The sequence below is a fragment of the Lindgomyces ingoldianus genome (assembly GCF_010093535.1).
Source record: "Lindgomyces ingoldianus strain ATCC 200398 unplaced genomic scaffold BDR25scaffold_17, whole genome shotgun sequence".
Lineage (NCBI taxonomy): Eukaryota > Fungi > Ascomycota > Dothideomycetes > Pleosporales > Lindgomycetaceae > Lindgomyces > Lindgomyces ingoldianus.
In genome coordinates, this window is record NW_022985178.1 from 592,931 (window position 1) to 618,952 (window position 26,022).

General features: G+C 50.7%; 10 protein-coding genes across 10 annotated transcripts; 5 read left to right on the forward strand and 5 right to left on the reverse strand.

The window, feature by feature from the left end:
• Positions 1-962: 962 nt before the first annotated feature.
• Positions 963-3,785, forward strand: BDR25DRAFT_325644 (uncharacterized protein; the record flags this gene model as incomplete). Its single annotated transcript, XM_033692224.1, has 5 exons — positions 963-976; positions 1,080-1,226; positions 1,373-1,948; positions 2,027-3,351; positions 3,409-3,785. 5 exons carry the CDS (start codon positions 963-965, stop codon positions 3,783-3,785), a joined length of 2,439 nt encoding a protein of 812 aa, XP_033547247.1.
• A 52-nt stretch (positions 3,786-3,837) lies between these two features.
• Positions 3,838-6,834, reverse strand: BDR25DRAFT_355515 (uncharacterized protein; the record flags this gene model as incomplete). Its single annotated transcript, XM_033695473.1, has 23 exons — positions 3,838-4,022; positions 4,058-4,096; positions 4,147-4,287; positions 4,389-4,458; positions 4,524-4,628; positions 4,690-4,727; positions 4,773-4,994; positions 5,028-5,049; positions 5,096-5,134; positions 5,174-5,213; positions 5,248-5,430; positions 5,465-5,491; positions 5,530-5,636; positions 5,691-5,717; positions 5,765-5,845; positions 5,881-5,904; positions 5,950-6,072; positions 6,128-6,203; positions 6,242-6,312; positions 6,351-6,384; positions 6,422-6,513; positions 6,584-6,643; positions 6,724-6,834. 23 exons carry the CDS (start codon positions 6,832-6,834, stop codon positions 3,838-3,840), a joined length of 1,917 nt encoding a protein of 638 aa, XP_033547248.1.
• Positions 6,835-7,785: 951 nt separating this feature from the next.
• On the reverse strand, positions 7,786-8,956 carry BDR25DRAFT_334451 (uncharacterized protein; the record flags this gene model as incomplete). Its single annotated transcript, XM_033692933.1, has 2 exons — positions 7,786-8,732; positions 8,783-8,956. 2 exons carry the CDS (start codon positions 8,954-8,956, stop codon positions 7,851-7,853), a joined length of 1,056 nt encoding a protein of 351 aa, XP_033547249.1. The 3' UTR covers positions 7,786-7,850.
• Positions 8,957-9,576: 620 nt separating this feature from the next.
• BDR25DRAFT_34541 (uncharacterized protein) lies at positions 9,577-11,527 on the forward strand. Its single transcript, XM_033694049.1, has 3 exons — positions 9,577-10,333; positions 10,380-11,268; positions 11,323-11,527. Exons 1-3 carry the CDS (start codon positions 9,776-9,778, stop codon positions 11,343-11,345), a joined length of 1,470 nt encoding a protein of 489 aa, XP_033547250.1. The 5' UTR covers positions 9,577-9,775; the 3' UTR covers positions 11,346-11,527.
• A 661-nt stretch (positions 11,528-12,188) lies between these two features.
• BDR25DRAFT_369600 (uncharacterized protein) lies at positions 12,189-13,398 on the forward strand (the record flags this gene model as incomplete). The annotated part of the gene is made up of 2 exons (XM_033697108.1): positions 12,189-12,265; positions 12,380-13,398. The coding sequence occupies 2 exons, from the start codon at positions 12,189-12,191 to the stop codon at positions 13,308-13,310; spliced, it is 1,008 nt and encodes a 335-aa protein (XP_033547251.1). The 3' UTR covers positions 13,311-13,398.
• A 105-nt stretch (positions 13,399-13,503) lies between these two features.
• On the reverse strand, positions 13,504-15,044 carry BDR25DRAFT_262290 (regulatory protein-like protein suaprga1). Its single transcript, XM_033686756.1, has 3 exons — positions 14,809-15,044; positions 14,644-14,759; positions 13,504-14,584 (listed from the first exon to the last, which is right to left on the reverse strand). Exons 1-3 carry the CDS (start codon positions 14,993-14,995, stop codon positions 13,922-13,924), a joined length of 966 nt encoding a protein of 321 aa, XP_033547252.1. The 5' UTR covers positions 14,996-15,044; the 3' UTR covers positions 13,504-13,921.
• Positions 15,045-15,198: 154 nt separating this feature from the next.
• On the forward strand, positions 15,199-16,829 carry BDR25DRAFT_287328 (mitochondrial tricarboxylate transporter-like protein; the record flags this gene model as incomplete). The annotated part of the gene is made up of 8 exons (XM_033688314.1): positions 15,199-15,498; positions 15,604-15,658; positions 15,713-15,733; positions 15,812-15,943; positions 16,002-16,149; positions 16,208-16,501; positions 16,569-16,718; positions 16,772-16,829. The coding sequence occupies exons 1-8, from the start codon at positions 15,478-15,480 to the stop codon at positions 16,827-16,829; spliced, it is 879 nt and encodes a 292-aa protein (XP_033547253.1). The 5' UTR covers positions 15,199-15,477.
• Positions 16,830-17,022: 193 nt separating this feature from the next.
• On the reverse strand, positions 17,023-20,736 carry BDR25DRAFT_262297 (uncharacterized protein). Its single transcript, XM_033686757.1, has 4 exons — positions 19,828-20,736; positions 19,276-19,779; positions 17,698-19,191; positions 17,023-17,497 (listed from the first exon to the last, which is right to left on the reverse strand). Exons 1-4 carry the CDS (start codon positions 20,401-20,403, stop codon positions 17,363-17,365), a joined length of 2,709 nt encoding a protein of 902 aa, XP_033547254.1. The 5' UTR covers positions 20,404-20,736; the 3' UTR covers positions 17,023-17,362.
• Positions 20,737-22,127: 1,391 nt separating this feature from the next.
• Positions 22,128-23,075, forward strand: BDR25DRAFT_287334 (uncharacterized protein). The gene is made up of 2 exons (XM_033688315.1): positions 22,128-22,438; positions 22,505-23,075. The coding sequence occupies exons 1-2, from the start codon at positions 22,258-22,260 to the stop codon at positions 22,990-22,992; spliced, it is 669 nt and encodes a 222-aa protein (XP_033547255.1). The 5' UTR covers positions 22,128-22,257; the 3' UTR covers positions 22,993-23,075.
• A 2,514-nt stretch (positions 23,076-25,589) lies between these two features.
• On the reverse strand, positions 25,590-25,954 carry BDR25DRAFT_314616 (uncharacterized protein; the record flags this gene model as incomplete). Its single annotated transcript, XM_033691464.1, has 2 exons — positions 25,590-25,813; positions 25,861-25,954. 2 exons carry the CDS (start codon positions 25,952-25,954, stop codon positions 25,590-25,592), a joined length of 318 nt encoding a protein of 105 aa, XP_033547256.1.
• Positions 25,955-26,022: the final 68 nt, after the last annotated feature.

Below are 26,022 nucleotides of genomic sequence, written 5' to 3' on the forward strand. Positions count from 1 at the left end.
CGCGCCGGGGAAATTGGCTGGCAGAAGATGGGAGGGTGTGACGGAAGGGCCACAGGCTGTTCTGTGTTGGTCATTTCCCGCGACGGCATCAGGAGCACTCCTGCTGGCTGCAGGACGAGGCATGGGGAAATTTCAAAGATCGGAAAGCAGATGGAAAAACGGCTCATGTCGGATGGCAAATGTCATCAGGCATTTTGGGGTGCCAGCGCACAATACGGCCAGTACGCCCAGCTCGAGAAATGGTACGTACAGTTTCTTCCAGGCAGGCTAGTGGCTGTTCGGGGGTGCCCTTTTGGGTTGATAATTACCGGAGTCTGACGGAGCGGTAAGCCTCCCACGTCCTTGCTAGCCACACAAGCCTCACCCAAACACTCTGTGGCATTGAAAGTGATTCGAGAACGACGGGTTGGGACCGCGTGGCACAGGTACTTTGGGCCAGCACAGTGTTGGGGATGGCCGAGTACTGCAGAGACAATCGCAGCCGCTTTGGGCGCTGTGAGCTACCAGAGGTATCATCGAAGACGTAGGGCCGTGGCTGTGCAAGAACCCCTCGCCGCCCGCTGCACCGGTGGTGCGGAGTCTCTCAGAGAGGAGCAAGCAGCAGCAGGTGCGAGGACTAATGTTAGCGGTACGCAGGGAGGCTGGCCAGACCAGTCACCTTGTCTCTCTTTGAGCCATGATCCCTCTCTCACACTAACCGCTCCCCATCAAGACGGCCTCTAAGACACACGCGATGACCGGGCCCCCAAGCGCTGCCGTTTGATCCAGTCACGCTTGGTCGCGAGCCCGATAAAAAGACGGCTGACCTTCAGTGCATTCGCTGGCCCTGACGTGTGGCTTGACGCTGGATGTGGCAATACTCCCGTTTCAAGACCACCTTGGAGCCTCCCCATCCTCATCAGACCTCACTTCGCTCTCGATGCTTGTAAACACCCAGCACGCCTGCTTTGAGCCTCACCGCGATGTTTCGAAACCGGTATGCGTCTGTCTCCCGTCGCATGCGTACAGCTGCTCTGCTCTGCTCGGCGCGTCGCGCACGTCACTTTAGAGCTCTTGTACCGAAGCTAACTATCGTGCAGGGCCAACTCTCAGAAACCGAACGATGAGCTGCTCGAGAACTTCAAGGCTACATTTCCACACCTTGCGCAGACGTCGCGAGCGCAAACCATCAATAATCCTCCCGGGCCGACACTCACTGATGCTCTCGATGTAGCACATCATACTCGGTATGTTTTTCACCTTCGTTTCTCTGTTCGCGCCCACCTGGCTGCTATGCGCTGGCCAAACCGCGCCATTTTCACATCTCTACTCATTCAGCAGGAAAATCCAAGTCGCAAAATTATTGTTTTATTATTAACATACTGGCTGTCAGGCATTTCAGCGATCATGAAGATATCAAAGACCTGGACCCGACCCCGCGAGGGAACAACGAGCCGTGGAGGTTCACTCCTTCCCTCCTCGACCCGAACAGCTTCGCCTTCGCGTCATTTGCAAACCAGCCACCTGGCTACTATACTCCTACTCCCGGTGGCACCAATACCCTCTACCATAGCTCAGCTGGGGACCTGCACACTCCTGGCTTCAGCTTCGGCCTAGGAACTCCTCTGTCATTACCTACCTCAGAAAGCGGCGTGCATGCTGGTCATCCGGCACCTAGTGGTCATCTACATGGCTTTAATCCTCACGCTATTGGAACTCATCATCACTTCCAAAACCAGAACCCTTTCGCTCTCCAACCTCAGCATGCACCGGCCTTTGCGCCGCATCAATTCACCCATGGCCCATCCGCATATGAACATGCACCACTTGCACAGACTCATGAACACTCTCCAATGGACAATGTCATGCCCGATGTTGAGATGCAGGTGCAGTCACCAGTAGTCGCTTTTGCACCTCAGTCTCTGGACGACAACATTCGGCCTACCCTCACCCAACATCCCAATCAAAAGTAAGCACCTATTACATCTTATCATGCTGTCCGCATTGGTGTGATAGCTATTTTAGACATGAGACTCACATGTTACAGTTTCCGATATCACGTTACTCTCAATGCACCCACGGCTATGATCAAACATCCCGACGAAATCCCGGTAACGTATCTAAACAAAGGTCAAGCATACTCGATCTCGTTATTAGATACCGCACCAATCCAGACTTCCGCAGCACCCGTCAGGTATCGCACTTTTATCCGCATATCCTTCGAAGACGAGCAACAACGACAACGTCCCGGAGCTTGTTGGCAGCTTTGGAAAGAGGGCCGCGGGACTAACGAAGCGCACCAAAGAGGTGGCCGTCTACAGGCGGTTGAATTCGTTGATCCCACTCAGGTTGGCGGCAGTGAAGTCCAGGGCCGACCAAGGGTAGAGCTCGAATGCTCCTCGTTCGATGGTTTCGCTGTGACCTGGACACCCGTTCATAATTCTGCGCCTGAATGTTCGATCGCCGTGCGCTTCAATTTCCTATCGACCGATTTCAGTCATTCTAAAGGCGTTAAAGGCATCCCTGTTCGTCTCTGCGCCAAAACAGAACTGCTCATGAGCGCGGATGAGTCCTCGCTGGAGAAGCCAAAAGCTGAACTCTGCTACTGCAAGGTGAAACTATTTAGGGACCATGGCGCTGAGCGAAAGCTGTCGAACGACATTGCGCACGTGAAGAAAACAATCGACAAGTTAAAACAGCAAATCGCTCAGGTGGAATCAGGCATGAAAGATTTCGGAAAACGAAAACGGAGTGGATCAATATCGAAAGCTACAGCTAGCTCCCGACCAGGAAAGGTTCCAAAGCACAAAAGAACATGGTCAATGTCGTCCGCAAGCTCAGCCTCTGGGAGCCGTCCTCCAGCCGAGGAGGACCTGCATCTCAAATTGGCTACCCTGCAAGACATGTTCAGCTCTACTAGGCCAGCAAGCGTGCTGTACCTGAAGGGAGAAGAGCAAGATGATCCGGACCTCCACCCTGTACAACTCTCCGGGACACCTCAAGACCTAGCTAAGATCGATACAAATGTGGACACGACCATGTGGGAGGGACACAGTTCGAATACTGGCGCAACCTCTTCCATCGTGTCTCCAACACCAAGCTCACAATCACTCCACTCCGGGGAGCGCCGCGGCTCTGTGTTCCAGCATCCAGCTCCCTTCAACCCACCGTCTCGGATGTCTTCCAATGAATGGCGAAATCTGCCGCAGACGGCAACCGGTGATCTCAAAACGATCAGTGTTCCTGCCGGCTCAGATATCCCAACTAAGGTGCAAAGACCCTACAGCGACGATCATGCCCTTTCCGGGTGGATCGAAGCTTTGGGTGTAGATCAGACATATCAACCGCCACCCGAGCCCATGTTAAAGCCAGGTACGGATCCTTCCAATTGCCCACGATACATCATATGCTAATTATAGTAAATTGCAGTTGCATGCTTCTTCGTTCAACCCAGGGTCGCGGGTAAACAACCCGATGACAACTATTTTAGGGCCGTGTACCTGATGGAACGAACCGTAAAAGCACTTGTTGTCGGAATCGCAACAAAGATCAATATTGAGCCCACAAAAGTCACCCGGACCATTCGAGTTAATCAAAAAGGGCTTCAAATCCTCATGGACGACGACGCAATTCAGGCAATACCCGAACAACAGGATATGACGGCCGAATTTTACGAAATCACACCCCCACAAAACCCTATGAAGCGAGAATGGGACGCCGGCCCCACAGATATTCAGGTGGATGGCGACGTGGGCGCGATTGAGAACGTGAACTCTACTGGCTACGAGCTCCGCCTTCTCTTCTAGGGTCTCACGTCGCCAATACATCACGCTCCCTTCGTGCGCTCTTCCGGATTGTTCAATGAATGACCAAAACTAATGACACTGTACTATTCGTACAACCATAGCGCTGGATGGTCGCTTTTACGGAATATTCTATTCTGGTGGAATCATTCCACATTACGGCGTTTTGAATATCTGCTTCAAAGATACCACGGCTCTTTGGGAGACCTGATACGTCTTTACATTTCTTTCTCCCATCGACTTTGTTTTACGATACCCATATTACATTATTATACCTTTGGCTTCAGGATTGGCGGAAGCAACACACGTACACACTGGAAATTTGCAGATGGAACAAATGATCCTACTACACTATTAAGCATACTCGAGGAAAGGGGAGGTAGTGTGGAAGTAATGGTTAGCTTTGGTATATGCTTGGATACTTTGGAAAGAGGGGAGTGGCTATCTTTCTCTGCAAATTGGCGTAAGCAATTGTGCTTTTGGCGAAGATCGATACAATTCTTTTCTCAGATACTAAACAAGCTCTAATGCCTTAACTCTCCGTTCCTTCTTTCCTCTTAATTATCTAAATAAACTTATCATCACAACATGCACTACGTTATCAACTTCCTTCTTCTTCAATATTCATAAGTGCGGCATTAGAGCTCCCGCGGACTTTCCGAGTTGGGTTGATATCCTATTCCTCGGCCCTACTTCCTCGCAAAAGTGCATCCGCATAGACTCCAAGTTCAGCATTGCAACTCCGAGAAGGAAAACATCGTAATCGCGGAAATAGATACTTGCCCTTGCGCTAGTCCTAAACGAGTCATGGCAATTCCTCCATGTATCTGCCGTCAATAATGTTACCTAAAGTGACCCAATCGAGACAGTACAGATAGCAGCTACTTCTATAGCCATTAATTCGCACGGATACCTCCGCCATTGCAACAGCACTGTTATCGTCAACTCCTCATCGGAAGATCCGAGGGTTTGCAGCGTATGGTTGCACACATTTCGCCTTCAATTTTGGTCCATCGACGAACACAGACAAGAGATCCCTAGACGTTTCTGGCTTAAGATTGATACCATTGCGCTGGCAGTTTGATGGGCTAAGACTCTCAGGCATCTGAGACCTGCCGTCATCGTGCATACACTCTTCGACCAATGGAGAGCATTCTACGCCCAACGAACAAACGACACCGTTTCTGCCGCAAATTGTCAGATTTTGGGTAGCTCAAGAAAACAACACAGCGGCCAACAATTTACTTCTAGGGGCTGTAGTTGCAAACTGGGGACTTACGCGTCCACAAGCTAGCCCTAAAGCCCTGTCAGACAGCTGTTTCAGAGCGGAGGACCACGATAGGCTTGGATAGCTGTTAGGAATGCTCATCGGTTGACCTTTTAAGACCCACTTGCCGATCAGATTTAAGAGGTAGGGAGAGTGACTCGCGGCTGCAGAATGGATGAATCAGACCGCGAGTCATACCTTTGTCGCGAATCATCTACAGTTGCCACAGACTGGACGAAAAGTGAGGTACTGGTGGCGACCATATCTCTAACACTAGTTGGCAAGAGAGAAGACAAGGACGTATAATAGGCTCTGCGGATTGGCACGTAAATTGTGCCCCTGGGCTTTGAAACGGCGTCCCCCTTTCCGTGTCCATGGGTCCTACGGAGCCGCTCTGATGGAGCCTAGTCTAGACAATCCGCGAAACTTTGGTCCCGTGCAGCTGCAGTGTTTCCCGTCACGGCGCTCAATGGTTCCTACATTTTCCAACTCCATTGGAAACCATCTTCTTCCAGGACTTTTCCCTCACCGTTCTTGGTAAAGGTCACCATAATACCAACGGGTGCTCGGAATGGAGCTTCCCACGACTATCGCCTTCTTGCAGCAATTGCTATGATTAGAAACTATGGTCCCTATGAAACAAATTCAAGCAAGTTCACATCATCGATCTACAAGATCGACATCTTGGATTCCCATAGCGGCAGGACTTTCTAACCGACGGGATGTATTTCGCCACTAATATGCGGGCACTTGTGGCGCTTGCAGAATCGCCACAACAGCGAAGACAGCCCATAAGCTTTGTGTGATCACATACGATCTAGCCTACAGAACCTTGGTGCAGCTGACTTGTGCCACCTAGATCCCGTGAAGAACGTTTGCAGAGTGAGTCTTAACGCATACGTGTGCTGTTTGCCACTTGGTTGTTGAAGTTAGTGGTGTACGTCTGACTGGCACTTTAGGGGGGATAAATGAGCTGCTCGGGTCGAGGAAGTGAGGCAGAGCGGTGTGTTTGGAGATGGGTATCTAAAAATTCCACTTTCGGAATGGAGGGGTGGTATTGCCCCCGAGCATGCCCTACCGGTGCAGTGTTTGGACAAACGACAGGTTTTGACGAAACGAGGGACAACAACGTGGGGTTAAGCTTCTCCAGTGCACTGCCACGATTCACCCAGCCTTTCAACAGGCCTTTGACCCTGCATACAGTTTTGCATCCGCCAGTTGAAGATGCGCGTGGGTGTCTGTCGTTGGACCCTTGGATGGTGCCTGTCGCGCTGAAGGTGGCTTTACCCTTGCCAGTCCACATTTTCAAGCAGATAGAGCAGCTGTGCTGAGAGGCTTTGAAATCTCGCCACAAAGTTAGATGGCGAGTCACGAGAACTGGACCTGGTTGATTGGAGATATGAATTTCACCTCAATCTCCAGAAGAGAGCCATTCTTGGAAGAGGAATGTACCTGCAAAAAGGCCTTATCCCACCGTTCGCGCGACTCTTGCGCCGCTCGGTTGCGCGGTACAGAGAAAGCAGGATTTAGGGACCTTGACTTGGCATGGAGTGGACATGCCGATGATAGGAAAATGCATGTAGAAAATGCTAAACTAGAATTTTCAGTTAAAACTCCTCAATTTGCGCCCAAGCCGCGTGCATAGCGCCATCATGTGGTCTTTTCTAAAGTTACGCGAGCAGCGGCTGCTTGGTGGGCGCTGGGTAAAAGATCACAGATATGTGCACAACGTTTGAACATGACGTCATTTCGCGAAAGGAACACGAGATTCATGCATGTCGGCATCAGAAATGCATATTAAGACGAATAATCATCATCAGAGACTTCCCCATTCACGAGACCGACTAAGGAAACGTGCAGCAATGCATGCAGCATGTAACCTTGATTCCTTCGAACTCTTCTCGCCTAAGTTCAACAGAGAAATATTCGGCGAATGGGAGATGGGATCTGCTTGGTTTGGACGCCGCAAATGGAAGACTGCCGGTTGGGTACGGCGAGAGAGACACGTCGGGGAAATTTACGCCCTAGATCCTTGAGGATGGCTGATTTGGGAGAAGGAGATTGGGTGGTTGTTGGGTATAGGTTCTAGGCTTTCATGCATTGAGGAACGGGAGGCAAAAAAACCCTTGCCTTATCGCCATTCGACCCAACAGATTGAAAGAAAAGATGATAATGGAAATTTTTGGTGATGAAGAGAGCTTTGACGTTTGCAGCCGTGGTGAAGCTCGGTGGCTCTGCGGTCAATATTGAATTGGGGGGCTGACAGGTGGAATTCGCGGTTGACAGCTCCCTACTGTCGTCATCCTGCATAGCTCTTATGATTTCGCTCGGGTATGAGTTGCCTCTTTACTACCCGATTCCCGCGCCCCCTGTTACCCTTCTGTCTCATGCTAGCTTGTACTCCGCTCCGCTTCTGTGCGCTCCCTTCCGAGCGCCGGCCGTCGGCCCTTCCGACATGGTCCCTATCAAGTCTAACGAGGTTGCTTTTGGGAATTTGGATGCGGAGTGGCGTGTGCAATGGAAGAATTTGTCCCGATGCACGGGCAATGTCATTTGGGGCTGTGGATTTGTTCGGTAAGTCTGTTCCGCCGTGGGATAAGCTTGGGGATGTGGCTGGTGAGGAGGGAGGTCTTGGCGTAGGGGTGGGTATTGATACAGGATTGATACGGGTAGGAAGGTTTTGATGGAAGGTTGCTTGTAGAGTGGTTTTGAAAGGCACCGCCACAGGTAGGTATTTTGACTTAGGGAGTGGTAACTATACTATAGTTTGACGACTTTTCAAATGGTCGAATTGAGAGGCACTAATCATCCAGCTCTCTCCCAAAGTCGATCAACCGCAACTTTCTCGCATCCTTGGGGTGAAATTGAGCAATCTTTGCTCTCACCAAGAATCTTGAGGCGGCCGAATCCCTCTCCAGTTCGAAGTACGCTTTCCCACCTCCTGGCCCCATCAACGTTGCAAAGAGTCCCTCAATCAGCTTCCGCATTTCATGATCCGCAGCCTCTGCTTCCGTCAACTGTTCATCATCAACTACGGCTTTCTTGCCCCAGATCTGGTCAATGGTTCGTTGCCTCTTCAATTCGGGAACTGGCTTCTTCGTCGACTTGGCTTTTCCCTTGGCCGTGAAGCCTGCAGCTAGCATCTCATCCTCAATTTCTGGCATGTCGCCTGTAACCGGCCCCCCAAGCTCCTCGGCCGCGAGCATGGGGGCTAAGTATTCACTGATGAACTCATGGAAGGCAACGTCCAGTCTCTTCATCTGGTTGTCATAGCCTCGCTTCTGCTCGCGCTTGGTTTCAATCAACTCCTTTGCAAGCTGGGCGGGGGTCTTCTGAGTCCGATCAGCCTGTTGCGCTTGTAGTCTCTCGATTCGATCTTGCATGGCTTTATTGATGAGGTTTGCATCATGTAGATTAGCTTCTTCGCGACGAAGCGCGGACTCGGTCTTCGTGATCTGGTCTTGCGTGCTAGCGATTGCTTCCTTGGTACCTTGGACGTTCTGTTGTAGAGTTCGTGCGGCCAACAGTGCCGGAAGCACCGAGTCTTTCTTTGGAAGGAATGGCGTAATAGGTGTGAGATCTGTATACGCGTTTTTGACGGCGCGCAGCTGCTTCAGCCTCTCACGTGGATCCTGGGAAGCATATGCAGCTTGGTACACATTGAGTTGCGAAGAGGCACGGAGCTGTGAATTTGAGTACACATTCTATTGACTTTAGAAGAAACTGATCGTACCTTCTCGAGCGCGGCCTGTTGTTCTTGGACTTGGGCTTGCAGCTGCTTCAATGTCTGCTCCAGACGTGTCTCGGTGTCAGACGCGTCAACGTCCATCTGCTCATCCTGCAGCTCGCGAGCGTCCATGGCATATTGCCTGATGTTTGAAAGCACCTCGTTCTGCGGCTCTGCCATCTTAGACGGGCAGTTCGAGATAATCTGAGAAGACGGCACAAGAGCGGGAGCACGGTTGAGCTGGTGTCTGACGGCGCAAGGTGAATTCACTAAACCCCAGGCCCATGAAGGTTCTTCTAGGTCTGGTAATAATGTTCCGCCTAACTTTGACGCGTTATCACGACGCTGCTCTCACAAAAACGCGCTGAGGTGCATTCACGTGGTTGTGCCAAGACGCTAACGGACTCCGCATCGAACCTTCATAATTTGGGCGACGTAACTTCTGGCAGACCACGACAACCTCCACCTTGTCAACGTCAACCCCATCTCCTTCCGCAAGATACCCACTTCCCTTTCTCCTTCTGTGCTGTTTCTCCCAATCGAGCAGGCCTGCCCACTCGAGCTCACTCTCAGACCCTGAGAGAACTCGCCCCTGCTTAAGCTCCCCCGAAAGGTTTGACCGCCGGGCTTTCTTTACTCAGGACACTCTCTTCAATCGATCCCAACCCAAGCACACCCTCTTGTTCGACACCTCGCCTCACTTGCACAAGCACAATTGGCATCTTGCTTGCGAGAGGCCATTGCTTTCGACATCCCACCGCACCACTCCTGCACGCTCCAAGCCCTCACCACCCAGCTCCGACGATCACGCCCCCTCTACAGCACATCACCGCTCCTACCCCATTCCGACGCCAGCACCAGCACGTTTTCCTTGACAGCCCCTGCTGTACATAACGTGGGAAGAAATCGAAATAATTAAGTTCGCCTCAGCAAGTCGCTTAACAAGTTTCTGGACCGTGAAGAGCTTTTATACCTGTTAGAACTCATCACGCTAGGAAAATGTCCGCTTCACCAACTATTGCAGCTTCGTCAGCCAAGAGACCTCTCGAAGAGCCGTCATCGCCTGCCGGACCGAATGACCAGCCCGATGCCAAGCGCCCTGCCCTAGACAAGATGGTAAGGGACGACCAGGCCGCAGAGGACATCACGACGTCTGCCGGTTCTGTTAAAGCGGAGAGCATCGCTGCCGAGGACATCAAGACAGATGTGAAGGCAGAGGATGATGCTGCCGCCCCGAACGGCACCGATACCCAAGTCGACACAGTAGTCCCAGATGCCCCATCAGCTTCAGCCATCCTCGAAACCCAGCCTATCCAGTCAACATCTGGGGCGCATGGCCGGCCAATTAACCATAACCAGCACCAGGATGAGACCAACTGGCTCCACCTGCGCGCCTGCATTAGCACCACCGAGGCAGCCACCATCATTGGAAAAGGAGGAGAGAACGTCACGCAGATCCGTCGCATGTCTGGTGCAAAGTGCACTGTGAGCGACTATTCGCGTGGGGCTGTGGAGCGAATCCTGACGGTGAGCGGTCAGGTCGATGCTGTATCAAAGGTAAGTAGCTAATTGCTCGGTGCCATCCGAGTACTAATTTGGTTAGGCATTTGGTCTCATCGTGCGCACTCTCAACCAAGAGGACCTCGAGGCCCCGTCTACGTCTACATCCAAGACATACCCCATGCGCCTGCTGATTCCCCACATTCTAATTGGTTCCGTCATCGGCAAGGCTGGTGTGCGTATCCGAGAAATCCAGGATGCGTCGAATGCGAAGCTCAACGCCTCGGACTCACTCCTTCCTAACTCGGGTGAACGTTCGCTTGTGGTTCTTGGCGTCGCAGATGCTGTCCATATTGCTGTCTATTATGTAGCCCAGACCCTTGTCGAGCAGCTAACCGTCAAGTTTGGTGGGCCAGCAGCGTCTCAGTATGCAACCCGTAGCGGTGTCGCAGCAAATGTGGTTCCTGGCGGTATGTCGGTTCAGCCATACGTCCCGCAGCCTGCCGGAGGTCAATATGGCCACCCGGACAACTACCGCCGTCACACGAACCAGGCTCAACGCACTCCTGCCAACCCGTACGGCATGCCCTACCTACACGGACAGGCGCCACAACAGCAGCCCCAGCCGAATATGCACTATGGAGCAGGCTCTCCGGCTCGTGGTCCCTATGCTGCTGCAGGCCCCGCTCAACCCCAACCCTATGTTGGTCACCACGCCGCTGCCGCTCAACCTGCTGCCCATGGTGCTGCTCCAGCTCAGCCGATGAATATGCACGGGGGGCAACCCTTGACGCAACAGATCTATATCCCCAACGACATGGTCGGTGCTATCATTGGCAAGGGCGGTGCTAAAATCAACGAGATCCGCCAGTTGAGCGGCAGCGTTATCAAGATCAATGAGCCACAGGACAACAGCAACGAGCGTCTTGTTACAATCTCTGGTACTGCAGAATGCAACCAGATGGCTCTATATATGTTATACTCTCGACTCGGTGAGCAGTCCGATCCCAAGAAAATGAAGTATGGCAAGGCCTAATGGCTCCCAGAATCCGAGAAACATCGAATTTGAGTGAGACACACTGACCGGATACACCCTTTTTGGAACTGCTAATTCATCATATCACAGGAACTATACCTCACTCGGAATGCTCAAGGGACTGGGACCAACTACTTTCGATATGTAAAATAGAATTCCTTGACGGTCTTCAACACAAATGGGCAAGTGGCTTGGTGCGGGGCATGGGTTCTGGGAATTTCCTTATGGCGTTGTGTGCTCACATTTAGCGGCGGCGGGTTGTGCATAACTCAGATACTCGGGGATCTTTGTCATGAGCTGCCTGCTAACAATGTCATGTCGGCTAGCGAGGGGCGAGATCACTCGGGGCGACATTTTCTTCCTCGGCAATTTGAAAAAGTAACAACTTTCAACCTTTCATCTAACAAGCATTTCTCTTTGCTTTGCTCGTTGCGGGTTGATTGCTGTTTCCCGTGGTCTGTTTGAAATCGTTGTGTTGGCACGCACGGCTTTCCGGAGGCGGTATACGTCGTTTGCGACGTGAGACAAAGCAACTTTTAGAACCGAATAAGGTAAAATTCACGTGTCCGCTACGCAGCATATGTTTCTGCAATGGGAAACGGATTCGGGTGATGTATATGCTTCGCTGCATTCCGGGTTGCATTCCGGCGGACGTTTTAGGCGTCAAAGACTTTCCTTGTGTAGATGGGTATATGATGGTGATCAAATTGACTGCAAGCTACCCTTCCATCGTCTGATCGTCTGCTCGATTGAGAACTAGAATCCTGTCGCTCGTTTCTAAGTAAGGTTGAGTTGGGAGATTTTTCTGTCTGTCCGTGTTGTGAAGGGAAGAGAAAGAATTTTTGGGTTTTTGGAGATTGAATGACGAGAATCAATATGGCACGCAGCCAATCCATTCCGAATACACTCCCGCCCCCTTATACAGCGACTAGCACGCGGAGTGCTTCTCTTCGGTACGTTCGTTTGGCTTGCAAGCATGAGAGGAACAGGTGTGAATAGTAGCACTCTTACACCATCACCTCCCACCCACCAACTTCAACCTCTCTAACAGTCTAACACCCCAGTAGAACCACATCCTCCACCTTCTCCACCACCTCCGAACTCCTCATCGGTCCCTTGCGCACACGCTTCCTACTCCACACCTCCCTCCTCATCACCCAATCCCCCTACTTTCGCGCCTGCCTCACCGGCCCCTTTCTGGAATCCACCGCAAATAATAACAGCGTCACCCTCCCCGACATCAGCGTCGACGTCTTCGAACTCTGCGTCGCGTGGTTGTACACCGGCTACATTACCCCGGTACCTTTTAAGGATGGAAAGCCCGCCTATTATGTGCTGCTGAATTTGTGGATCGTAGCGGATAGGCTGTGTTTTGAGGGGTTGCGAAATGCAGTGCTAGATCTTATGGCCGATCTTTCAGATCGCACGAATAGTGTGCTCACGCCCAGTGACACGAGGATTTTGTATTCAGAGGCCGTTCCTGAGGGCGCGAGGATTAGAAAATTAGTGTTGGATCTTTTTGCGTTTAAAAATACAGACAAGCTCTTGTCAACGCATGCCGATCCCTGGCATGCGGGTTTTCTACGGGACCTGTGTGTCAGGTTGAAGAGGCCAACTAGGCAGGCTATGCTGAGACATCGATTCAGGCTGTGGTGTCCGGAGAGTTGGCATGCGACGAGGGCGTGTGAGGGGTGTAGGAGCGTTTTGCCGCCGAAATCTGACGCCGTTTGTTGTGAGGAGTGTGCGTGTGCATGGTGTACGAGGTGTGTGAAAGAGGGTGTGGCGGTTGCGGCGTGCGAGGATAGGAGGGGGACCGGGAGCGCGAAGGATGAGGGGATTAAGAAAGGGGTGGAGAGGAAGGGGGGAATGGGGAGTTGTGGTGGAGCTGGGAACGCAAGGAAATGGGAGGCGTGTAAGCCGTGGAGGGGGAGTAGGTGTCGGGTTTATCATGAGCATAGGGAGACGGAGAATTGTGGAGAGATGTTTATGGGGCTTTGATTGCATGGTTGTGGGTATGGTGTTGGAGAGGCTGGAGGCAACGTAAGGGAGGTCGAGGAAATGGTGGGTCAGAGAGAGGATATCGAGAGGGGTGCAAGGGGTATAAGGAGAGATGGAGTTATTTAGTAGGCTTCAGTTAAGAAGTGGAGATGGTGTTCATAGAAGAGTGTGAAGTTGAGATTTCTATCTTACCCCACGAACTGTCTCGGTTCGTATTCTGCATTTGCACATAAAGCCAATTTTTCAGACGGACAGTACATGAGTCCTACCTTCTCCCCAGAATTTAGCGTACCAATAGCCAGCAAATCTGCCCTTGCCTTTCGGATCACAAAAGACTCAAAACCGAGATCGCACAAGCTCGCATCAATACGTCAAAAACAGACGTAGAGTGGAAATCGCATTCTCGCATTAGATTCAATACTCGGTATTCTATGGGTCATGCCTGTGTCAAAAACACACATTCAAGATCGTCCTTCCCCCAATCATTTTATTGTACACGGCCATTAGACTCCTCCAGGAAAAGGGGTAAACACGACTCCCCGGATAATACACTTCGGATCAGGAATCCTTCTAGGAACCGACTTGGCTTGTCATCAATGCAACGTTGCAGCTTACTCGACGAAGTTCTTGAGATTGTTCAGCCACTTGACGTACTCCTTCTGCTCCTTGTGGTCGATGTAATCAGGGATGAATAGAGCCATGCGAGTGTTGACGCCACGCTCTTCAAGATACTTCTCGAGCAGAATCTGGAGGTCCTCGTCCAGATTGCCGAATGGAGGCCCGGTGTACAGAGTGCGTCTCTGGTATTCCTTCTCGGCGGTCTGAGGGTCCGCCAAATCAGCGGTAGGGAAGTGCAGGATGTCCTCGATCACGAAATCACCGTCCTGGGCAACAGCTTCAATGGCAAGTGCTCCCTTGCCCGGCCGCTCAATCCGGATGCTGGTCCTGGCGGGGAAACCCTGCTGCTGGCCGTCCTCGTCGAATTCATCATCCAAGTCCTCGCGATCTGCCGGCGCAATGCGGTCCTCGGGGGCAACTCGCACGTTCCCATCCTGTGTCCTGCCCTGGTTGACCGCGCCCTTGGTGTTGGCACCGCCAGACTGCGACTCGCCGATGATGTCGTCGACGCCCTCGTCGTACATGGCCTGGTCTTCCATTTCGTCAGCGTTGGGGACGTGATTGTTTAGGTCAGCGGTTGAGAATGTGACGCGGATTTTCTCGTCGCCGAAGGTGCGCGTGAGGACGATTTCTTGGTGACCTGGCTTGTCTTCGATCTAGAGATGAGTTGCATCAGCCACTGCTGTTTACAGACTGGGGAAGAGGGAGGGGGCACCTCGAAGGGGCTGCTCTCGAGATATTCTTTGATATTGGCAGACAGGTCCTCGTCTTCCTTCATGTCCTCCTCCATGGAGATCTCATTTTGGAGCTTCGCAACAAGTTCTTCATTGACTACATTTCAATTAGCAAATACAGAACCCCAGAATTGAATCCTGCATACCATTGCTCTCTTGTCTCCTGACAGCCGAAGTATGAAAAGCGTATGTGAGTCTCGGAACCGCCCTCGTCCACGAAGGTTGAATTGCAGCCGCTTGCCGGAACAGCGAGCTCTGCGGACGAGCAGCCTTTGTAGAGAGACGAGCGACAGAGCGGGGTGCCGACCGGGCGAGGTTTCGTAGGGTGAACATTGTGGGGTATACGAATGAAAGAAAGAAGAAACCTCGGAATTGGGGATGGAGACGAAGATGAACTGAAGATGCAAAACATTTGACTTTTCGCGCTCGGGCCACCCGAGGTTGATGCCATCACGTGAAACCGGCGTTTTGGCGTCACAGCTCCGATGAAATTTAGACGGAGAGATTCGCACGTCCACGGCTATCGGGATTCTGATTTCTGCAAAGAAACTTCTTTTTTCTTTTTTTTTTTTCTTAGGTTGGCTTGCAAAACTGGCTCTGGGAATATAATTAGGGCTATCCACCTTTCCATTCCTCCCGTCTCCGCCTAACGCGACTGCACTCTTGTCCTTCCCCGTTCAATTGAGGCAATTGCTGCTTCCGGAATAGAATCACGCGATATCCCACAATTCGCAGGGAGTCTAGTATCTGGCTTTCAGAGTGCTTCACGCACGATTCAATCCCCCGTGCGGGGAGTCTAAATCACCGTGGCGGCTATGGCCTCAGAGAAAAAGAAGGTATTCACACCACCGCCATCACCGCTACCGTCACCACCACCGTCACCACCACCACCGCCGCCACCACACAGCCCTGTCCCTTTCATACTGATGGAGCGTATATAGCCAAGCTCCACGCGCTCAATCCTCGCCGGCGCAACCGCAGGAGCAGTAGAAATATGTATTATCTACTGATCATTTTAGTCTATGGGCCGCTGCTAATTGTGAATTTTAGCAATAACATACCCTGCAGAATGTATGTCCGTCCAGCCATGCTTACCCCTCATATCGCTCTCCGAACCGTATGTCTGACGATTCTGACGACTCTCCCTAGTCGCAAAGACCAGATCACAGCTTAATCGACGGTTGCCGGATGGTCAGAAGCTCCCCTGGCCGCCGTTCGGAAAACAATGGTACGCAGGGTGTACAACGCTGATAATTGGGAATTCGTTGAAGGCAGGAATACGTATGTTGGGCTTTTTAGGCGCGTATACAGGATATGCGTTGCTAATATTCTTGGCTAGGATTTGTTGCCTTCGACGCATACAAATCGCTACTGGCAGACGCCGAGGGTAAAGTCTCAGGCCCAGCAACCGTAATAGCAGGATTCGGCGCAGGAGCTACAGAATCACTACTAGCAGTAACACCGTTTGAGAGTATCAAAACACAGCTGTAATTCACCCCTCCCCCACTTTCCTCCTTTCTAGCCACCCATCTCACCACCCCCTAGCATCGATGACCGTAAATCGGCAAAGCCTCGTATGCGGGGCTTCCTCCACGGATCCAGGATAATAGCAAGAGAAAAGGGCATTCGTGGTTTCTTCCAGGGCTTCGTACCAACGACGGCACGGCAAGCAGCGAATTCGGCGGTGCGGTTTTCAAGCTATACCGCGCTGCGGCAGGTGGCGCAGGGGTATGTGGCCCCTGGTGAGAAACTGGGGGCTTTAAGTACGTTCGGCATTGGAGGTATGGCGGGCGTGATAACAGTCTATACTACGATGCCGTTGGACACTGTGAAGACGCGGTAGGCCTCCTTTCCTCCCTCTTCCTTCCCACCATACCCCAGCACTAACAATCCCATCTCCATCTAGCATGCAATCCCTCGAAGCGCGCTCCCTCTACAAAAACAGTTTCCACTGTGCAGCCCGCATCTTCAAGGAAGAAGGGCTACTCACCTTCTGGGCGGGCGCCGTTCCACGTTTAGGACGCCTGATCCTGAGTGGCGGGATCGTTTTTACTATGTAAGCTTCCTTGCCTCTGACTCAGGCGTCTCACCGCTTATGCATGTGCACAGGTACGAGAAGTCCATGGAGTTGATGGATCGGTTGGATCCCGAGGGGCGGTATATATGATATGGGCGATGGATGGATGGATGGATGGATGGATGGTATTGGCTGTGATGGGTTGGGGAATGGGGAATGGGGAACGGGGGGTTGGTGACAGAGCTTTGGGGAAGTGCCATGGCCCCCATCCCAATGGTGGTGGATATAGGGCGCCTGGCTTGGCGGGCGTATGGAAGATGAAAGACCAGATGGAATTAGAGGTGTTGTAAGATATGTCTTTGTGAGAGTAGAGAAACAGAACCCCTGAACACACACTCTAACCCCCCAAAAGGCCAACCATAATCATAATCATACCAACGTCTTTTCCTCCCTTCCACCAACCTATGCGTTAATTCGCGTACATCATAACATCATAAGCTATATTCGTTGCCAAATCAAACACAACCGAGCAGATCATCCACTCACCTAACCTCACACATCCACCCAGCAAGGGCCTATGCAGCTACTCCACCTCATCACCTCCCTTGAACCCCAGCCCTTCCAGCCACCCCATCCCTGCCCCTCCGGCCGCCCCCAAACCATATCCAGCACTCACCCCTACGCTAATACTGCCCACTCTCAACCCCCCACTGCAAATCTAGATCGCCAGGCGAAAACTGCGGAAACGTGTATGGCGGGATCATGATATCTCCCGCCATTGTTTCATCGGTTGGAGGGAACATTAGATCTAGCTCGTTCTAGTGCGAGGCACGGAATGTTAGGATATTCTATTCTTATTTATGATGTGATGCGTTGGATTTTGAAACAGCGGAGCAGACACACGAGGACGGAAACAGTTAGGGTTGCGATAATACGCAGCGTGATATATGGGGGCAAGGTGGTAGGTTGGGGTTTTTTAGAAGGGAAGGAAATAGTATTGGTGCGAATGATAGCTTACCCAATCAATATCCGGTAATCCTTCCAGAGCATTAGGACTGCTTCCACTGGCACTCACGCTTCCAACCACACTCCCGCTTCCACCGCTTGTCGCGGGCATTCCCGAGTGAGATTGAGAGTGAGTCAAGTAGAGGCTGCTGCTGCTGTCGCTTCCCTGACCAGGGCTCGTGCCCATGCTCGACGGCCTTAATATGGTGTTTCCTGGACCTAAAGATCCGCTTGTGGGCGGTACGAAGACGCCGAAGGCATTGGGGTCTGGGTTGGAGACGCCGCCGGGAGCGAGTTCTGCTAAGCCATATTCTAGCGGCGGGAGGTGGTGGAGAGTTGGTCCTCCGGTATTGGCAGATGTGCCTAAGCTACCTAGATGCTGTTGCTGTTGCTGCTGTTGTTGGCCAGCTTGATTGACCGGACTGGTACTCATAGCATAGCTACCCATCCCCGGCTGCCCACTCTCACTCAGTGGCAGAGAAACACTACGCCTAATATTCTCTTCCCTCTTCTTGGCCTCCTCCTCCTCTCTCCGCTGCTGATACTCATAATTGTAGATTCTAGGCCCCGGATGTTTCATCTTCGTCGGCGCACGCACTCCTCGCAAAGATTGATACATCTGCGTTCTACCAGCCAGCTCCTCTAATATCATTCGACTTTTGTCTGCCCCACAGAGACCGGCGGGGAGATCGAACGCGAAATCCAGACATCGCCAGACGCGTTCTTCGAGCGCCGGCTCGCGCGGTTTAGCGTAGAGTTCTGAGAGGAGGAGAAGTGCGGTATGATATTGATGCAACGCTCCAACATACCAAGTCCAGAGCGAAAGCGCAGGGGTAGTTTCGATAGTGATACTATACTCCAGCGTCAATAGCGCCGTGCCCATCATAAGCTGTCGCAACCGCTCCGGCATCAAGCGGTGTTGGTTACTGGCGTATTTATTCAGCGCAGCAACATGCAATCTACAACTTAAAATCCCGTAGATCTGTGTTGCGAGAAGGTGCAGCGGGAGGCGTTTATCCAACATCGGAAGATATTTCTCCTCCATACGCGCCTGGAAATCTTGAATCTTTTTCAGTACAGAAGTAAGTGTTGTTTTTTTCTTCTCAAGGCGAGGCCGTTCGAGCCACATTAATCGATGCATTTCATAACACTCGAACCGCATTCGCGTGATCGTCATATCGGTGAAATGCTTCGCGTCTTCTGTCCCCTTTCCATCAGGACCGTAACCCCCGCAACCCCCGTTTTCAAGGTCCACGTCATCGATGTTCAGTGGATATTGTGTGTCGAAATCATCGCGCCGGATTTGCGGCCGCGGTCCTGTTGCTTCACATGTTCGGATATCGAGGAAACAGATTTGGTACCAGACTAGGCGGCGCAGGTGGATTTCGAGCGGGGAAGAGGAGTAGTGAGATGGATCGCGGTGGAGCCCCATGCATTCGGCCAGTCGGATTAGGGTGCCGGTCAGGGCGCTATGGGCACGGGATACTTCTGCACGACAGAGTGGGATCTACGAGAGCCTTGAGAATGGCAATACAAAAGGGGGTAAAGGGAATTGGATCCTGTGTAAAATTCTATAAGGAAGCAAACTTACCAGGTACATAACGAAAGCCTGGAGAGTTTCGAGCTTGGTGGTCCTGAGGAAGTTGGCTCGAGCCAGTGTTGTCTCTGTGCCTTGCTTGAAATTTTCTACCAGTCTGTCTTTAGCTACAGCAAAATCATTCAGCACCTTCTCTTCTGACATGCTAATCACAGAGGATAGTAGAGCCGCAAGAACAACTGCTTGAAACGACACGCGAGGCTCGATTCCCATAGAGATTTGCTGCCAGAAATCCTCGTATTGCTTCTCAAAGGAGGGGCGATGGACCGTTCTGGCGATAACATGCACAGCTCGCCAGTAATGATCTATCAATTTATCCGCGAGAACCTTGGACGGTAAATAAGTCATTAGAGACGTTCTTTGGACTCCCGGTGCGAAGAAGAAACTAGAAGACGGAGCCACATATTCTCGTCCAGGCCCGAGATATGACTCTGGGGTTTGGCTTTGGAATGGGGTTTGGACTTTCAATTCCGGGACTTCTTTAAGAGCTTGCGAGAGCTAGATAGATGTTTAGCTAGGTATTCAGCTGCAGTTAGCTTGACTTACTTCTTCAGAGAATCGTGGTCTGACGAGGCCACCAATTCTCTCCGTGATTCGCAACTTCCCCATTTGGATCCCAAGGTCCACAAGATCGTCGTCGACATTCTCATAGTACGCACAATCTTCCAATGCAAGATCCGTAGGCTCTAAATCCTTCTCGTCTTCTGGTTCCTCAGGGTCGCTATGAGTGTCTGCGAGACTTGGCAAAGGAGGAGTGGACCTTCCTGCAGATGGTGAAGCCGACTTCGTAGTACCACGTCGCGCCACATCCTCTTCCAACCTCCTCTCTAGCATGCCCATCTTTTCCTTAACCTCAGCTAACTTCGCTTGCCCTACAGGGTCCAGCGCAGGTGCCAGAAACACGCAGTCGCGCTGGAATTTTGTGCAATTGGTGCATGGCTGTAGCTTGTCGCACTTGAGCTTTCTGCGGCGACACTCCAGACACGATGTGATCAAGCGGTTCCTACGGCGGATGCGTGGCTGGTTATTGTGCGCCTTTTTCTCGCCTGCCGTAGCTTGTGAAGGCGACGCTGCCGTTCCCTGGGGTGGGGAGTTTGAGGAATAGCTGGTGAGATCGGCCATTTTCTTCTCTATCGATACCGAACCTGCCTGTCTGTACCTTGCAGCCCTACGAGGCAAGGCGCGTGTCGGCCGTAGGCGTCGTCGCGTTACGGACGTAGGGAGCGATGAGTAAGAAAACCTTTGCAGAGTTTCGGTGACGGGAAAAGAGGACAAGACAAATAGGAACAAGTCGTACCCGTTGCGATAACTGAGGCTGTTCTTTGTTCTTGTTTATCGTACCTGTTGCCTAACCCAGCACTTGCGCCGCTGTCCCTACTATTTGAATCGGCTATTCCTCGCTGGAAAGGAATCCCTCAAGATTCAAAAGGCGTGGAAGACTGCCGGCGGGATGAGAGAGTTCTCCCTGCGATCAGGGCTTGGCCACAACTGGAATGGCTTGCGAGGTGCGTCAAAGACTCCTCCACTTCTGATATCGTTGTCTTTGGTATTCGGGGTTTGTCAGCCGCTCACGGCTTACGAACGGTCCTTGGAAACGCCTCCTTTAACGTCGATGCATCATGCATTCCTTCTTTGTTGCGCTTTTTCGCCTTGTCGCTATTCCGTTGCTTTTGGGGCAGCTTGGCCGTTTAGCACAGCACCACTTTAACCTTTGCCTTTTTATCGACAACGCAGCCTTCCCGTCTACCTAGCACGCGCATGTCGTACCAATATCGCTGCCGTAGGAGTGGGAGAGACTAAATAGGACAGCGATTTGATGGACCGAGCAGAGTACTTCTCCCTGACATTCCCTTCCTTCATCTTGTCTACCATATTTCGTCCTGCGTTCTCTATTCTCATTCGCTAGCGCTAGGATTCCAACGCGTTGGTTGATCGCTAGGATTGCAATCCCGCGAGTCGTAGGGCTGATCAACCCTTTAGTTGCTGTTTGTGGAAAGCTTTGGGGCCAAGACAAAGCAACAACCAACCCAATGTCTCCCCTGCTTGTCAACACCACAACTCCAGGTTCCACCATGATACACGGCTAGAGATATTGACGTTCTAGAAGCATGGAGCTGAGATGGGGGCCAGTAACTGGAACAGGAAGGTCTCCGTACATTGCTGCCAGTCCCATTCAACTCGGCCTCACCTTTCAGCCTTGAGAAGGAAGTCAGGTCACTCAGCTGCGCGCGATACCCCAACAGATGCAACCCCAGGTATCAATTATGCTTACCTTCTCCCTCCTCGGCTTCCACCAAACTTGATCAGATTTGCAAAGCTCGGCAGGAAAGCTTACAGAAGGACTACTCCCGCTAGCCGCTACCCCAGCAGGATGCCCTAACCCGACTCATTTCATATTACTCAGAGAAGGCTGATCCAATCAATTGAGTGCCACACGGTTCAAAGGAACCGTGGCCGTGTAATATTGTGTTCAAGGACCAGTTCGATCAGTCAATTATCGAGTACCACAAGCCCGTGTCTGGAACCATCACGGACAGGCTCGGCAAACGGAAGTAAAGCCGAGCTACTTCGTGTAACGGATTCTGTACTTCGTCAAATATCAAGCGGGCTTGCCCGAGTTCAAAGTAGATCCACCTATATAGATTCTCGCTACGTCCAACGTAATACCATGAACACCTTTAGCATCAAACGCCTACCGTTTTCAAGATCTCCCTTCCTCTATCTTGTTTTCTCCATTCTTATAACGCTTGATTGGCAATGGACCTAGGTACCTAATGTCCGAGGTTGCCCCACTACTTTGTGGCGGGGTAGCTGCACCTTGCTCACCTCATCCACATACATTGTTGTATGCTTTCAAATACAAGCACTTTGAAACTTCAAACATCTATATTGCCTAGTTTCACAATTTGTCGAATCATCTAACATCAGTTTACATTCTCTTCTCGTATCTTAAGTGCCTTGAAAAAAACTCTCAACATGTCCGAACAAACCACAGAAATCGCCTACATTCCTCTCGCCTCTGGTCTCGACCTTTCCAGCGGTGATACCCAGAAAATGTTGGAAGAAACTCTAGGGACAATTAAATCGCAACCAGGCTGCAAATCACTGTTCTGGGGTCGACAAATTGAGCACCCAGATGTTATGCAAATGGTCATTGGTAAATCTACACCCTTCTCAAGCATCCTCCCTACGATATTTTAAATGCCAATCGCCCTAATCCCAGATTGGGAGAGTATCGAATCGCACAAAGACTTCATGAACTCTCCCTCCTATGGACCCTTTATCGAACGCCTCAAACCGCTTCTAGCGGGTCCTCCACATCTCCTACACGTCAAACTCCCCTCGCAATCCCCCTTTTCGCACCCTGGAGCGGCTCCCATCACAGAATGTATCTCGATGTATTTTGAACCGTCATACTCCACCGCTAGCTACGACCCCAATTGGGCCAAGTTCAAAGAGGGTGTGGAACAGATGGCGAAGGAAGCGCAAGGCCTTACAGGTGGATGGGGCGTCGAGGATGTGAAGCATACGGTGTTCGGGAAGGAGGGAGAGGAGGGAGAGGGAAAACTATTTTGGGCGGTAATTGGGTGGCCGAGTGTGGATGCGCATATGAAATTTAGGGAGACAGAGGAGTTTAAAAAGGTTATTCCGTATTTGAGGGAGGGGCCAAAGGCGCTGGAGGTGCATCATGTTGCTTTTCAGAAGTTTTAGGGGAGTCTGAAGAGCGTCGGGACATTACAGAGGCCCAGGGGAGGAGAAGAGAGATAACAACAGCTGTTGAGTGAACTACTTGCATACATGTTCATCCTTTACGAGATCCTCTTTAGATGTGACCACACTGTGCATGAACCTTCCTCCACCCATGCTGACAGGTCTGAAGTAGGCTTTGGCGTTGGTAGAGCATTTAAATCAGCATATATGGTGAAATTGCCTTCCAATAATACTACTAATAGAGAATCATATCATTCAAGTTTTTGACGAGCTTCATCTCTTTGATCTCCTCGCGCAAAGACGTTCTCGTGTCGTCGGCTGCTATTTAATTCAGTGCTTCCAACGAGGCGTAGTACTATACGATTGGGCGATTTTGATGCCTGTACAGGTGAGATTTTGTGTACGTTCCTACAGCAGGGGGAATGAGAGGTAAGTGTACGTATCGTAGCTGCTACGGCCCACTTGATCTGTACAACTGGTACGATTTAATTGAAGTACGCTGTACTCTAGTTAAAACAGCTAGGATTGCAAGCTTCTAAAGAAGCAGAGTTAAAATATATATAGTTATTGGATAACGAATTCTCCATAGTAACATAAAGCAGAGAGGATTAAAGGCTTGCTGCTTGCTACCTTTGCAGTGCCCCAAAAGCTTTGCTTATAGCTCTAATAGGAGAGCTATAAGTGGATTAACTTACCCTGCTGCAATTAATATTTAGCTACAGATAGCGTACTATCGCGAGGTAAGGTAAGAGGCTTAGTACGTCTCGCTTCGTCGTGACGCAAACACAAGAAGCTATGGGCTAAAGTAGCTTCACACGGCACCATTTAGCTAGAAGATACGAAACATTTCTGATCATAGCTTGCCAATATATGACCCACGATGAATCATGCATGGCTGGGAGTGTTATGAGATGGGATTTTTTTTTCTCCGCTAGAGGCCACCCCTTTTCACTCCTCTATTGTGTTTCATAATTCCTAGACATATCAAGATAGTCTTTTAGTCAGCTTTGTCGCGACATCTGGTAGAGCAAAACTTACAACTAGTTTTAATTCTAGCTGCGATTTCAGCGTGCTCTGCAATTACGATTTGAATCTAATAAGGCGTAGATTCAGAACGAAGTTACGTTAGCTAGTTGAAGGAAAGACATCCTAGGATAAAGAGATTCTCTGTATTCTTCAGTAAGTATATGCGCATTTTAAAGATTATTTAAAGCCTATTCCGGCCTGTTGTAAGCAGGTGAAATTTTTGGCCACAACCATTGATTATTAAAGCGCTTGCAAGTTAGAGTCCGGGCTCGTATTCGATGATAATTTATAGGTTGTGAGAGAGAATGAACACGCCCGAAGAAACAGAAGCGGTAGAAAGAGGATGATGTAGACTTGAGAGGACTAAGCATGATTCGGAGAAGTTGTCCATCTCCCAAGATGTTCACTCGTCTAATTCACTAACCCCAAGGCTTCGCTTACCTGCTAGTGATACTAAACCTCACCTCACTCCTGTGTCTTCAGCAGATCTTCCATCGCCAAATTCAAACTGAATTTCACTGCACTCCTATTCAGCGTCTTATGTTCTATCTCGATCTTGCCGCTCGCCTTTTGCATACCACGTAACGAATGAGTGGTACCCAGAATTCTCTCCAACTCCTGACGCGACTACTAGTGACAACGTCAAAGTTGCGGAGACGACCATTACCGAGCCGCCGTGCTGGAGCCTTGTATTAGCTAGTGTTTTTAGCATTGATTTGCCGATTGGTGTCATTAGTAGAAGATGGGGGGCGAGAATCATCGATTTCAGATTCAAAAAGATCTTGATCAAGTTGGCGGTGTTCGAGATGCTGGATGACATTTTGTTGTAGGGATTTTGAGCCAGGAATCCCCCTTCATGTTGATAATAATTATTCTAAGGAATCGCTGTGGAAGCGGAAAATATGGCAATTAGGAATCGATAGTGCTATTTACATCCATCGTAGGTATGATGCAAAATACGCTTAACATCCATGAACCCGTCTATCAAAACCTAGGATTGAGTGATTAAAAGATAGTACACAGTATACCTTAGTCCCATTTTCATAGAGAGGGACACAACTTTCAAAACATATGTACTTTTCTTTTGAAGCAGTAAAAATGATTTGAAGGGCATGGTACTTCCTATTATCTAGTTCCTACCGTGGTACGGTGGTCTTCACGAATGGCGCGATATGTTACGACAGGAGTCAGTTGTATGATTTTGCGCTTGATTATATTCTTTTACTCGAAGCCTAGAAATCTTAATTTCTTTTGTCGCCTGGCTAAGGAGAGCAAGATAGCAGCTAGATAGCCCCATCATATGCAATATGTAATCAGCACCCGAATGCTCTTCAGCACGCCCAATCATGGTCGTACCTTCCCCTCTTCCGGCTGGCGTCATTGTTGAAGTTGTAGTAAGGCTTTGACCTCATGTTCCGCGTATCATCTCGATCATCAGAGGGAGCCCTCATGTACCCGTTTCCAAACACCCTGAAGACACCTTCATCGTCAGTCATGCCACGCTGTCCACTAAACTAGTCCCCGAATTTGTACTCCTCTGCTCAAATTAGACTCTAGTTATAGTAAGCTCTTTAGGTGCCCTCACCGAAGACGAGACTAGTGTCCTTTTGTAGCTTATCGACAATGGCACGAGTGGCCTTAAGGGGGCAGACAGCCTCTTCTTTGCGGAGAGATTTCGTCGTGCCGTCAATAGCGACGACGAGATGAGTGGTGTAGAGCCGGGTAACCTCATTGAGAACAATTACAATGTCGTAGAAACGAGTGCGGTCACTTCCGTAGATGATCCGAGCGTTGCCTAGAAAGTTGAGCGAGTTCTACCGATTTGAGGTAATATCTGCGTACTATTTGATAGTGTTTTGAGATCTTTGAGAGCCTTGACTTTTTCCGGGTCGTCGAGGTAGTTTGCCGTCATATCTGTCGTCTCCTTGTCTGTCATCTTCACCAATGCTCTTGCGCTCCTCGAGAGAAGGAAACAATGGTTGTGAATGATGGTGTGGAGGAAAG